General features: G+C 44.5%; 1 protein-coding gene across 1 annotated transcript in view; it reads right to left on the reverse strand.

The window, feature by feature from the left end:
* The window catches only part of MYO18B (myosin XVIIIB), an 815,563-nt gene that overhangs the window by 64,811 nt on the left and 737,168 nt on the right, over window positions 1-13,584 (reverse strand). Inside the window, exon 43 of the mRNA XM_029619020.1 lies at window positions 12,297-12,440. Coding sequence (XP_029474880.1) covers window positions 12,297-12,440 — 144 coding nt within the window. The remainder of the gene's footprint in view (window positions 1-12,296; window positions 12,441-13,584) is intronic.

The following is a 13,584-nucleotide window of genomic DNA, read 5'->3' on the forward strand; positions in this document are numbered from 1 at the left end:
TAAAAAAAACAAAACCCACCCGACCCTTTAAATTGACCCTCCCCCACCCTCCCGCCCCTTTTTTTTTAGGGAGGCCCGCGCCGCTAAAAAAACAAAACCCACCCAACCCTTTAAATCGACCCCCCCCCCACCCTCCCGCCCCTTTTTTTTTTAGGGAGGTCCGCGCCGCTAAAAAAACAAAAACCCACCCGACCCTTTAAATCGACCCCCCCAAAACCTTTTAAAATTACCTGGTGGTCCAGGGGGGCCTCAGGGAGAGATCCAGGGGGGTCTCGGGAAGAGGAGAGATCCAGGGGGGCCTCGGAGAGAGATTTCCCATTCCCAGGCATCAGCTGTTCTAAAAAAAAAATGGCGCCAATCCACTTTGTCCTTACCATGTGACAGGGTATCCGTGCCATTGGCCGGCCCCTGTCACATGGTAGGAGCACTGGATGGCCGGCGCCCTTTAAAGATGGCGCCGGCCATCTTTACTCATCAGCGCCATTTTTTTTTTTTTTTTTTAGAACAGCTGATGCCTGGGAACGGGAAATCTCTCTCCGAGGCCCCCCTGGATCTCTCCCCGAGGCCCCCCTGGACCACCAGGTAATTTTAAAAGGTTTTGGGGGCCCGATTTAAAGGGTCGGGTGGTTTTGGTTTTTTTTAGCGGCGTGGACCTCCCTAAAAAAAAAATTAGCGATGTGAATTGGAATCGGAAATGATTCCAATTCACATATCTTAACGATCAGACTTCCCCCCCCCCCAGCCGAATCTGATCATTAAGACGATCTGGCACACGATTCACATCTCTAGTGTGTAGCTGTTGATGGAAGGGACTACCTTCTGGGGTGATGAGCAGGAGTTCTGTCTTGTTAGTGTTAAGCACCAGGTTGAGGCTAGAAAGGTAGAAGTTGATCGTTTGCAAGTGAGAATCCCATATTTTGAGAGCTGAATCCAGTGAGCTAGATATGGGGATTAAAATTTGAACGTCGTCTGCATATATGTAGAACTTCAGTTTTAATTTTGAGAGTAAATGGCAGCGAGGGAGTAGGTAGATATTGAACAAAGTGGGCGATAATGAGGAGCCCTGGGGGACTCCGAATGGGGAGTTAGTGCAAGGGGATTCTTTGTTATTGATTTTAACCTTGTAGCCTCTGTTGCTAAGGAAAGAGTCGAACCCTGAGGGCGGGTCCTGCGATTCCTATGTCTGATAACCGGTTTATAAGGGAAAATGCGCTCGGCGCACACAGGACCTGGCCACACGTGAAACCTGCGGATTTTACGCATGGGAGCCATAAAAATTCGAGCTTTAATGTTTGTTTCATATCCTGACCCAAAATAAACATTTAAATAAGAAGAAAAACATTAAAACAAAAAGAAATGTTCCTTCCCCACCACCACACCCCATGAACCACACGTACCCCTTCTGTGGGGTTTTCTGATGCAGAAAGGGAGAAAAAAGCAGGAATAATCACTTCTGCTTTGCTGGATCTGGTTTGATGCCATTTTGTTGTACGGCCATAAGCTGTATGGCTGTAAAACAAAATGGTGCAGGATGCGGGGCCAGCTAGCACCAGTTTCAAACCAGAGCTAGCAGGGCAGGAGGGATTGGGGAGTGCATAGTACAAAATTTCATCTTTGTCAGACTTTCCTCACTCCAAATGAAGTCAAATCTTCAACAAGGTGTCCTGTGTATGTCTCACTTTGCATGATAAACTGGTCCCTAAACCCTAAACCACTACCAACACCTCACCTCTATCTATTAGATGTCCCTTCTATAGGCATATAAATACTTGCATACTGTGAAGGCCTCCCCAAAAGTGCTCTCTCTTTCTCTCTCTTGCGCTCTCTCTCTCATATAAATTGCATAGCTTAACGTCAGGAAAAAATATGTAGTTATTTCCAGCAATAAAACCATGTGATAGCACCCCCTCATTTTCATAATTCCCGCCCAAACTCCTGTCTAATCCCGCCCCTTCCTGAAATTTGCATTCGTGCTATGCGATATTATTATAACGCCATAACACATTTGATGTATGACCCTGTAAGTTAATTGGTTACGTACCAATATTTGACTTATCACTCTAACACAGATAAGTTAGCAGGTCTAAAGTAAGCTGGTTAAGCTTATCCAGCTAACTTTTATACTTATCTGGATCTATTCAGTGGTATTGTTGTGTATTTATTTATTTTTATTTCTATTCATCTTTTTGGCACTTCAAATTCAGTTATGGTAGGTATTTCCCTGTGCTGCTGAATATTATGTGTATATTAGCCAGATAAGTCTTATCTGACTAACTTACATAGCTGGCTATCTTTAAATATTGGCCTTTCGATATTTAAAAAATAGCAATTGCAAGAGTCCAAGCTACGTACATGCATATCTGCTAATTTTATACATGTCAGTGCTTTGAAAATTCACCCCAACATACTTTACTAAAATAAAAAAAAACTTTCAGCAGAACAAAAATATAAAGTACAAGAAAACAGTTCTTCCAAACATTCAATAGGTACATAAGAACACAATTAATGCCATACTGAGTCAGACCAAGAGTCCATCAAGCCCAGTATCCTGTTTCCAACAGTGGCCAGTCCAAGTCACAAGTACTTGGCAAGTACTTAAACATTAGATACATCTCTAGCTACTATTGCTTATTAATTACCGTAATAGCAGTTTATGGATTTTTCCTCTAGGGGCTTATCCAACCCTTTTTTAAACCCAGTTACACTAACTGCTATAACCACATCCTCTGGCAATGAATTAGAATTTAACTATGCGCTGAGTGAAATAATTTTCTTCTATTTATTTTAAATGAGCTACTTGTTAACCTCATGGCGTACCCCTTGGTTCTTCTATTATCTGAGAGAGTAAATAACTGATTGTTCAAGTCCTTTCATGATTTTGTAGACTTCTATCATATCCCACCTCAGTCGTCTCTTCTCCAAACTGAAAAGCCCTAATTTCTTTAGCCTTTCCTCATAGGGCAGCCGTTTCATGCCCCTTATTTTGGTTGCCCTTCTCTGCACCTTCTCTAGTGCAGCTATATCCTTTTTGAGATGCGGTGGCCAGACAGAAAAGAACAAAAAACATCACAAGAAGTAACTTTCTCATATGTGTGTGTGGAACTAGGATTTCCTCCATTCCTATGGCTTTTATTATCTTTGGACTCAGATGTAAAGGAGTGGCCCTACACCCCTTCTTTAACCTGTATGAGACCAGGCATCTAGCCTGGTACACCTTCTATATAAAGAGTGAGCTCTGTGGGAGGGACCCTGCTGTGCAGGTTAAGAGGGTGAGCCTAGCTGGGAATAGGAGGTGTTGCATCTCCAGGAGAAGGCAGCTACTGAATCACTGTCATAAGGTAGAGCTGGGAATATACTGCTGGAGGCAAGTAGTCTACTTGTTTGTATGCTGATTGTGATTAATAAAGCTTGAATCTGTAAGAAAGGAAGGTTGGAGTCTGTGTGCCTATGTATTCAGCCTAGAAACTTCTTGGCTGTCCTACATATGGTGTCAATTTGGGGATGTCTGCCCTACACTCTGCACAGGCAGAAACCCATGCCTCTGGGAGAGAAAAAGAAAGTGGTGAAGAAAAAGAAAGTTTAGTGTACGTGTTGCCTGCCAAAGAAGCATTGCTTGTAGCTGTGCACAAAGCACTGAGGAGCTTAAAAGACTGTGGCTCAGGGAGGCAAACAAAAGTCAAACAGCTAAACATTTTGTCTTTAATACAGAGAGCTGAGTCTTGGGGCCTGAAGAAAAATAATAGCTTTAAAGGTTTTATTGCAAGTAATGAGAGAAGCCCTGCTTGCATAGACAATGAATATAAAGTAGGTTATTTGCTGGAATAGGGGGGGGGGGGTGCCTTTTCCTCAGAGAAAAAAAAAGGAATTGTTTGTGGCTGTCTGTGTTTGAACAAGGCATGGCCATCCATGCCTTGTTCAAACACAGACAGCCATCCAGCAGCAAGACAGGTGCTTTGCACTAGAGCAGAAATAAGCAAGCGTGACTGAGCAAGAAATAGATGCATGTATTCAAAGCCTCTTAGAAGGACAGAGGCAGCTGCAAGAACGTGCTATAAAGTACCAGACTGCTTGTGTGTGTGTGCCTAGAAAGATAAGGAAGCTCCTAACTACCAGCCTGCTAGCATTAAGGACAGCCTTATGAATCACACGACTAGTTCTTTATCCTCCAGAAAGACAATAGTGCAGAGGAAGATAATAGCAGCAAATGCGCTGGATATGCGAGGAGCCTGTGGATGGTGTGACAGGAAAATCTGGCAAGGAATCAGTGAACCCACCACTAGAACCAGTGGCGGAAGAAAAGCCAGATTTGGTAGGACAGACATAGCAGAGTGCAAGCCAGGTGAATGAAGCTGCAGTGACTATGGATTGCAGGCAAGAAAGCTCTAAAGGAGGCAGCACAGACTGTCCTGAGGAAGAGGATAAAGGAGCCAGAGGAAGGCACTGCAAAGTAAGGGTGTGCATTCATTTGCAACGTATTGGCAATCCACAACGTATATGCTATATTCATTGTATTCGTGGGGGTCACGAAACGTATGGCGAACCTCCACGAATACAACGTATCACTAACTAATAAACCCCCACCCTCCTGACCCCCCCCCCCCAAGACTTGCCAAAAGTCCCTGGTGGTCCAGCGGGGGTCCTGGAGCGATCTCCTGCACTTGGGCTGTCGGTATTCAAAATGGTGCCAATAGCCTTTGCCCTTACTATGTCGCGGGGGCCGACCAATGGCACCGTTAGCCCCCGTGACATAGTAAGGGGAAAGGCTATCGGCACCATTTTGAATACCGGCAGCCGACGGCCCGATTGCAGGAGATCGCTCCAGGACCCCCCGCTGGACCACCAGGGACTTTTGGCAAGTCTGGGGGGGAGGGGGGTCAGGAGGGTGGGGGGGTTGTAGTAAATTAAATTTAAAGGGATGGGATGGGGGGGGGGGTTGAGAAACGAATACATATGTAACTAATGAACGGATCGGGGTCCCCCGAGAATGGATGCAACGGATTTAGGTCCCGACGAATATGAATACCGAATGGGACAAATCTGTCCCTGCTGCACATCCCTACTGCAAAGTGACCATAGAGAGGCATTGCAGAGAGGCACTGCAGGTAGTGATGGTGCAGTGGATTTATTTTTATTTGATTTATTTTTTTTTTTTAGATTCTGCTTTTTGGTATTTCAAAGTGAATTACATTCAGGTACTGTACTTATCTCCTTAGCCCCAAAGGGCTTTTAATCTAAGATGTAGGTAGTGGAATGAAACAGATGTAGGAGTCAGAAAATGCTGGGAGAAAAACTGAGAAATAGATGGTGTAGTAAAGAGCGAGTGGTTGAGAAGCCACAGCAGAAATACCCAGATGAAGTCAAGAGAATCCTACTGGAGGAGGATTGGAACCTGAAACAGCAAATGGATTCATTTGAAGGACTGTGGGTGGACACTGGGAAAGGGCACAGTGGATGGTTGAGGTAATGGTGGTATTTGGGTTAACTATAATAAGAGGGGGGAAAGCATGACCCTATAGTCCCTACCTAGAGTCTAGCAGGCGGGAAGCCAGAAGGAGTGGAGGCACTTTCCTGAATGGAATCCAGGGTGCGTGGAGACACTCATCCCAATGGGTTCGAACTGAGGGGGAAGGTATGTAAAGGAATGGCCCTACACCCTCCCCCCCCCCTTTAACCTGTATGGAACCAAGCATCTAGTCTTGTCCACTTTAAATCCTACATAGAAAGAAAGCTCTGTGGGCGGGACCCTGCTAGGCAGGATAAGAGGCGGAGCCCAGCTGGGAACAAGAGGCCCCACATCTCCAGGAGAAGGCAGCTCCTGAACCATTCTCTGTCATAAGGAAAAGCTGGGAGTACACTGCTGGAGATAATCGGTCTACTGGTTTGTATGCTGATTGTGATTAATAAAGAGAGAAGAGAGGAAGGCTGGAGTCTGTGTGCCTATAATTCCAGCCTAGTAAGTTAACTCGGCCACCCCACACCCATTTAGAACTTGAAATACTCATCTTCTATGTAGAAAAGAAATACTCAAAAAAATTGTTGGTGAACAATGCAGCAAGGACAAGTTTCTCTCCCCGAGGTCTGGGAAATGGATGAAACTGGCTAGAAATGGTGAAATTTGTCCTTTTGCTGCATTTGCAAATATCCCTTTATTTAAAAAAATGTTTCTGAGCTGGCATATCTCTCTCATTTTCTGAATTTTGCATTGAACTTTGCCCATTAAAATGCTATGGGAACTAGTTTCAGGAATATGTACATTTTTACAATATTTACAAAATGACAATTTTAATGTTTTCCATATGCTTAGCAGTAATGTGGTAGATGTTGGCAGATAAACAATTGACCCACCCAATCCAACCTGCTGTCTTCCTCAAATGGAGCATCTTTCCCTTGTATATCTCCTGTATTTCTTTTTTTTTTTTATTAACATTCTCCGTATGTCCTTTTAACTATTCATTACATTAGCATATGCAATATGAAACCATATGAACGTCTTACATTTTAGATAAAAAGAGTGCCAGTTGCACACAGTTCATTAGCTATGCTGTGTTATCCTTTTAATTTATCGCTGAAGGATGCATCAGTGAAGAACCCGCTTTTTGAAGTGTGAGTTTGATATATGGAGATACTTTTCATCTAAAGTACCGTAGCTTACTAATGAGCCAGTTTTGGCAACTATCTCCTTTCTTGACGCAATGTCATGGACATTAGACGCTGCTTTGACCATTTGTTCCAAAGATATCAGCAGAGAATGGTTTTTAAAAGTCCAAATGTTCTGTCATACCGTACCCAAAATGATTTCTGACTCAGATTTTCAACTGAGCAAATGTATTTCAGGGAGTCTAAAACAGCGATCTCATATTTAGCTCGGATAGCCTTTGGTAAGCTGGTTTAAGCTGTTAAAACTAAAACACACACATGCACTCTCTTATGAACCTGGGGACCACCTGGGTCTGTTCATAATATCCTGTCTTGTAGTCAGAACTCATCTCGGAGGACCATAAATGATTACTTTATCAAGACTGGGCAGGACTTGTTCTCATTTCATATCTGCTGTGCTTGGTGATATGTCCTTGATCTCAGCGTCCTCAAAAATAACTAATATCTGTGTGGTAAAAGGAGAGGGTAGCACATGAGATTTTTTTTTAAAAACTTTATTAACATAGAGGTCGATATTCAATGGCTTTATCTGGGTAACTTTCCAACATTTTAATATTTCCTCCTATTGTCAGATAAAATTTGTCTGGGTAACTCACAACCATCTCAGACGCGACCACCTCCACTCGCTTACCTATGATTAACCACCCATCTCCTTCCCCAAATTTTTTTTATCATATTTGTAGGACACAACTCTGTCACATCATTATTTGAAAAGAAGATCTTTATTGATGGATATGGCTACAGCATAGGTTAATTGCATACAACAATTCACTTACTAAACATCAATTACTAGCATATATTCTCAAGCCCCGAGGGTGACCATGACCTTGTCTGCTGAATTTCCATCCACTAGTGGCATGCGGTGACATTTATAGCAGGGAATGCTGTCTCTCCCCTCCCCTTGAGTCAGCAGCAGTCTTCCTCCTTCAATTCCCTCTCACCTCCCACACCTCACCCCCCCCAGGTCTCCTGCAGTCTCACTCTCTCAGCACCCTCTCCCCAAGACACAAAAGATATTTGGAAACCATATGGCAATAGGTCCATTTTAACATGATTTGGTTGTGAGCTTAGCTCTCTGAAAGGCATGAACAAACATTTACAATACAGTAAACCTCCCATACCAAAACAGTACTCAAGAACCCCATCTATGAAAAGGCAACATTGCAAATATTACACCAGGCCCTAAACACCAATGCACCTCCTATTAGGAAATTAGAACATGCCAGACTGCCCAAAAATATGTAAAATAAAGATGCTTGTATCTAAAAATATTGTACAAAGGCTTTTAAAAACAACATAGGTCCGTTCTTCAGATGTCAGATCAAAGACATTCACAAGACAGATCCTCCATTATCTCAATAGCTCACATATAGTATTTTTGGATAACTTTTATTGGACTGTATAAGTATTATCATAGCCTGCCAAGACTGCAGTTTACCCCAAGAAATAAATATGCTGTATCAAAACATTAACTGCCAGGACTCTTAACAGTTACCACCCTACCCAGGAAAGAGCCCCACAGCAAATATTACAACAGGACCTAGAAAACCAATATGCCTCCTATTGAAAACCGAACAAGCCTGACTGCTATGGATCCCTACTCAGAAAATATAATGCTAGCAGAATCCCTCCCCTTGGCCTTACATGCAGAACCAACAATAAAATCAAGAAATTTAAAACATCAATCATAATAGTAAAACCATACTAATAAAAATAACTATTTCAAGACAGTTGATGAATAGAACATTCAATAATTGTAACCGCATAAAAATATTTATAAATTTCCCAAAATACTAATATAATATTTGAAAAGAGCAGATGCATCAAATATCCAATAACGAAACTTATAAGAATTAAAAAATCTCCTGCTCTCCATACATGAGATTTTTTTATTCCAAGTCACCCTGAGGTTGTCATGGATTGGGGAAGGGGACCATGCACACTTTATCCTCTTTCACACATATACATGCTCACATGATTTTACTCACTCCCTCTCCATCTGTTTAATACACCCAAATGCTCACACAGCGCACACCTCTGGTTCTTATACACATGCTCCCAAGCTCCTTTCCCAAGCCCCCTCCCTCCACCTAGACCACACAGTCCCTAGCAGTCATGCTGCTCAGTCCCCCGCATTCATGCTACCTAGTCGCCCCCAGTCCCAAGCAGTCTTGTTCCACAGCTCCTCCCCCAGTCATGCTCCCCAGTCCTCTCTCTCCCCATCCCCCAGCAGTCATGCTCCCCAAACTCCCTTTCCCACCCAGACCCCCCCTCCAGCAGCCTGTACCCCAGTCCCCTCTCCCCACTCAGACCTTACAGTTCCTGGCAGTCATTCTCACCAGTCCCCTCTCTTCATCTAGTCCGTCAATCCCCACCAGTCTTGTTCCTCAGCCCCTCCCCTCTCCAAGACTTCCCTAGTCCCTACCCACCCAGACCCCCAGAGTCATGCTTTCCACCCAGACCCTTTCAGCCCTGGCAGTCATGCTCCCCAGTTCCCTAGTCCTCAGCAGTCTTGTTCCTCAGCCCCTCCAAGACCTCCTAATCATGTTCCCCAGTCCCCATCCCCCCAACAATTATGCTCCCCTCACCCAGACCTTAAAGTAGTCATGTTCTCTAGCCCCCTCTCCCCATCTAGACTCTCTTCCCAGTGCCTGATAGTCTTGTTTCCCCCCTTCCATTCTCCAGCCATCTTGTTCTTCAGAACTCTCTCCCTTCCCATACTTCTCTTACTCATAGCTCAACTCAAAAACTGGCACTGAAATCCTATATGAAATAGCCGCACAACATATTTACTTATACTCCTACCACCTGCCCTTGGATCCACATGGGTGCAGAAGCTAGCTCTGAGTTTGAAGAGGTCCCATCCCACTCTCCCTCCTGTCCTGTTTTTCACAGGGGAATGGAAGATGGAATCTTCTTCCAGCCGAAGCAAGACCCTGCCTCTACCTCCTGCTGTGCTGCTGCTTCAATCTGTGCCTCCTGGGCTGCCTACATGCTTGCATCTGGAACCCACAATTGGTCCCACCCATGAAGCTGCCTACCTAATCTGCAGACTATAAACCTTTTTATTGGCTCCATTTGAGGTGCAGTCTGTAGGCACCCACAGGCTGCTGCTTCTATTGGCAGCGTAGACGTGCACCTGGAAAAAAAAAAAAAAAAAGGGGATTCACTGAATCCCTTGAAGTCCCTGACCACACACCACTGCCATCCACCAAATGCTCCATAGTAGCATGCCACAGCAATGTAGTGCTGTTGGAGGAGGCAGGGCCGATAAAACCTCACCCTGCAGGTTAACCTGCAATTCTATCCTTGATTACCAAAGAAGTTCTGTAGTGAAGTGAGGGCCTGGTCTGTAAGAGAGCAGGAGAACTCACTGAGCATGTCAGCACAATTTAGGGAGGTAATCAGGCCAATCTTGCTATAAAAGCCAAAGACTTGACAGGCAGCTCATCTTACTCTCACTCACCGATGCAACGTAGGAGCAGGAATACCACATTATTTGGTATCTCTGCCTGACCAGCTTTTAAACATTGCACATGTCTTGCACCCTGGGCATGGTCAACAAGCCAATGGTAGTGACACCTCTCTTGCATGGGCATCCTCACCAACCTAGCTGTGGCCAGATCTTAAAATCTCTAATGCCTAAAGCTGTAAGGACTTTCAAGGCTTTTGTTCCACACCTTGATACGTCATGATAATGCTGTACACAACTGCAAAGTGCTGCCTAGAAAGCACAGTCTCTGAAACCACAGGCAGTTATTGCAGATTGGCACCAAGCTATGTGATTGCTTTCATTCAGGCATGGCAATGAATGCTGTATATTGCCATGTGCCGCCTGAGGCCCCATACTGAAAACCTGTGGGGTTTTTAATGCGGGATGTGCTGCATGCAGACATAATCGAAGGGAAGGGGATATGGTATTCTCAAATTACCCGACTCCAAGGTGTCAACCAAGCATAGATGAATAGGTCATGACACTTAAGGAACTGAAGTGAACTCATGCAGAACTACATGCACCATGGAGACCAGGAAGAGAAAAGGATGAAGGCAGGCCAGTTCTGAGATGAGCATGCCTAGCCCATGTGAGATGGTCCATATACCTTATGATGAGTCCATATACTGTGTGCTAATACCCCATCCTGGTGTGTGGGGTTGCAAGAGCAGCAGGAGACAACTTTTAGTATCCCCAGCAGAAGGTCTGGAATGGGATGGCTGCTATGTTCCTGCATTGCTTCTCCATGATCTCCAAGGCTTGCCCATCTGTCCTCTGGTACTCTGGCAGCAGCATATATTAACCATACCTGCATCGCCCATAAGCATGGATATGAGCAAGAGTCATACTCAAGGCTGGCATTCCCAGATCCCTGGTCACACCAACACATGAGCAATACAGAATTGGGCATTGTAGAGACATCGCTACAAGGTATCAACCACCACTGAAATAGCACCTGTGTTACCCCCATCAGTGGTGAATAGCCACATGTTTAGAATCCTTTTGGCCAACTAAACAAAATTAAATCCATCTGCCAGCCTGGCCTATGGTCCCACCTTTAAATTGAGCTTCCCAGCCCACTCACAGCCTGTGTCCTCTCCTCTCTCTTGCTCTGGAGGTGGAGATCCCCCCCCTATTTGTGGCCTCCCCCCTTAGCTGGGATGGGTCAGCTCCTTTTCCCACATGAAATGTAGCCAGATAAGAAGGTGTGGCAATGGAAGCATTCCAGGGGTGTGGTTAAACTTTAATCAGTGTGCACCGATCTTCAGTGTTGAGCAGCCAAAGGAAGCCAGGTAAGTATGGTAGGAGAAGTACCTATTCTAGTCATCCAGATGACTTTATCCGGTTAACTTTATTCAGATATGTTCTGCTCACCAGCCTGATTAATATCAGCCTCTTCATCATAGTTCAACCAAATAAAATCTTGTATAGAAACAGAGTGGCTCATCAAACAAAAAACACTTAGCTTTAAAGAAGACATAAGCAATAAGAAAAAAGCAAGCCAGGTCCATTGCACATTTGTGTACAAAGAAGGATGGAGAGTCCAAATCACAAAATAAAACAATTTAATATCAGTTTAGAGGGCAATTCTCAAAAGCTATTTTCCCGGGTAAAAATGGCTTTTGGAAAATTGCCCTACCATATATGCAGGTAACTGAACATGCGTTGTGCCAGAATGGGCACGCGTTTACCTGCCTTTTCCTGAAGGTATTCCCGGAGCACGTTTAAGTCGAGAGGAGGAAATAACACACACAGTTATGGATTTTTGAAATTATGCTGCTTGTTTTGGATGGAAAAATGAGGTGCAAATAATGTTTCCTTGGGCAGTTTTCAAAGGGAAGGTTTGTGCATGCTTTCTCATTAAAAATCGGTGCGAAATACGCGTGGATTTTTTCACCTCCTCGCACATGCTTGAAAATTGTTCTCAGAAAGGAAAAAAGGAAGGCAGATAAAACAGCAAGTCCTGCAATAAAGATCCATGCAGGCTAGATTAGGAGAGACCCCCTCTCCGTCCTTCAGGAAGCTGACGGGAGGTTCAACCATGGAAAATGTCTAAAATAGTTTTGTTACTTTGAAAAGTGGAGGGATTCATAGATAATATATCTCGCAGACGAGGACGTGTCGATGCAGAGCTTGGTGGTCTTACCTTTGGCTGTGGATGCTGATGTTGTCAGCTGTGGACTGTCTTGATGGACCTCTGTTCACACTGCCACTGGAAGGTGATCCCCATCCCACTGCAGATCCCAGCCAGTTCAGACTTATGGTGGATCCTATACTGGACTGGTTATCACTAAAACCAACAGAGTAAACAATATTCAGTCAGAGGTAGATTTTATAACATGCGCGCGCGACGTACATGTGCACGCCCTACCCGGCGCGCGCACATGTACACCCAATTTTATAACTTGCGTGCGCAAGTTATAAAATCAGGGGTCGGCGTGTGCAAGGGGGTGCACAATTGTGTACCTTGTGTGCGCCGAGCTGCGCTGCCTTCCCACATTCCCTCCCAGGCCACTCCGAAATTGGAGCCGCCTGAAAGGGAACTTCCCTTCCCCCTAACCTGACCTTCCCACCCCTTCCCCTAATCTTCCCCCCCCTAGCCCTACTCTAACCCCCCCTCAAAAAATGTGTTTTACCTCTTGCGCCTGCCAGCCAACTGCCAGCATGCGATCCCGGCACAGTGGCAAATATGGCCACTGTGCCGGGAGCCTGCCCCCTCCCCACGCGTCCCGGGGCTTTACGTGCATCGTCGGGCCTTTTTAAATAGGCCTGGCGCGTGCAAGGCTGGTTACGCACGTAAATCCTCCAAATTTCTGGCCCTCAGTGTATGAACACTTGGGAACAGATAAAAGGTTTTTCCCATTCTGTGCCTATTAGAAAAAATGCTCACTGCATCCGGCCTTTAGTGATTACTTCAAATATACTGCAGTAACTTAACCTATCGCATAGCAAAATATAATTTGTGTAGTTTTAATTCCTTTTCCTAAATACAATAATCCTTTTGCTAATGAAGTGCTGTGGTAATTTTTGCTTAAAATATCTATCCATTGACTGGCATCTTTTTTAGAATTTGTACATGATGTGCTTATCCTAAATTAAGGCACTAAGATTCTATAAATTAAACAGTACATGGTAAATTCCATGGTAGGATTTCTCATCGTAACTCATGTGTCATTCAATAAATAATAATTCTGTTTTCTGTGAACAGTGTGGCTAGGTTGTTTCAGCAAACAGCACAGTCCTTGCTGTACAATGAAGATAAAGATGAGGCAGGGCTTCACCCTGGCTTAGGCCCCCATCTAAAAGACATTTGATGGTGTGGTTTATCTGCAAACATTCATCAGCCTGGGACAGCCTTTCCTTGGAGGTGGGGGAGGGAAAAACAGTAAATGGAATTCAAGAAGGCCTGTGAGGAGCCCTGCATGCACAGGAGG

This window comes from Rhinatrema bivittatum, chromosome 11, assembly GCF_901001135.1.
Source record: "Rhinatrema bivittatum chromosome 11, aRhiBiv1.1, whole genome shotgun sequence".
In the NCBI taxonomy this organism is placed as follows: domain Eukaryota; kingdom Metazoa; phylum Chordata; class Amphibia; order Gymnophiona; family Rhinatrematidae; genus Rhinatrema; species Rhinatrema bivittatum.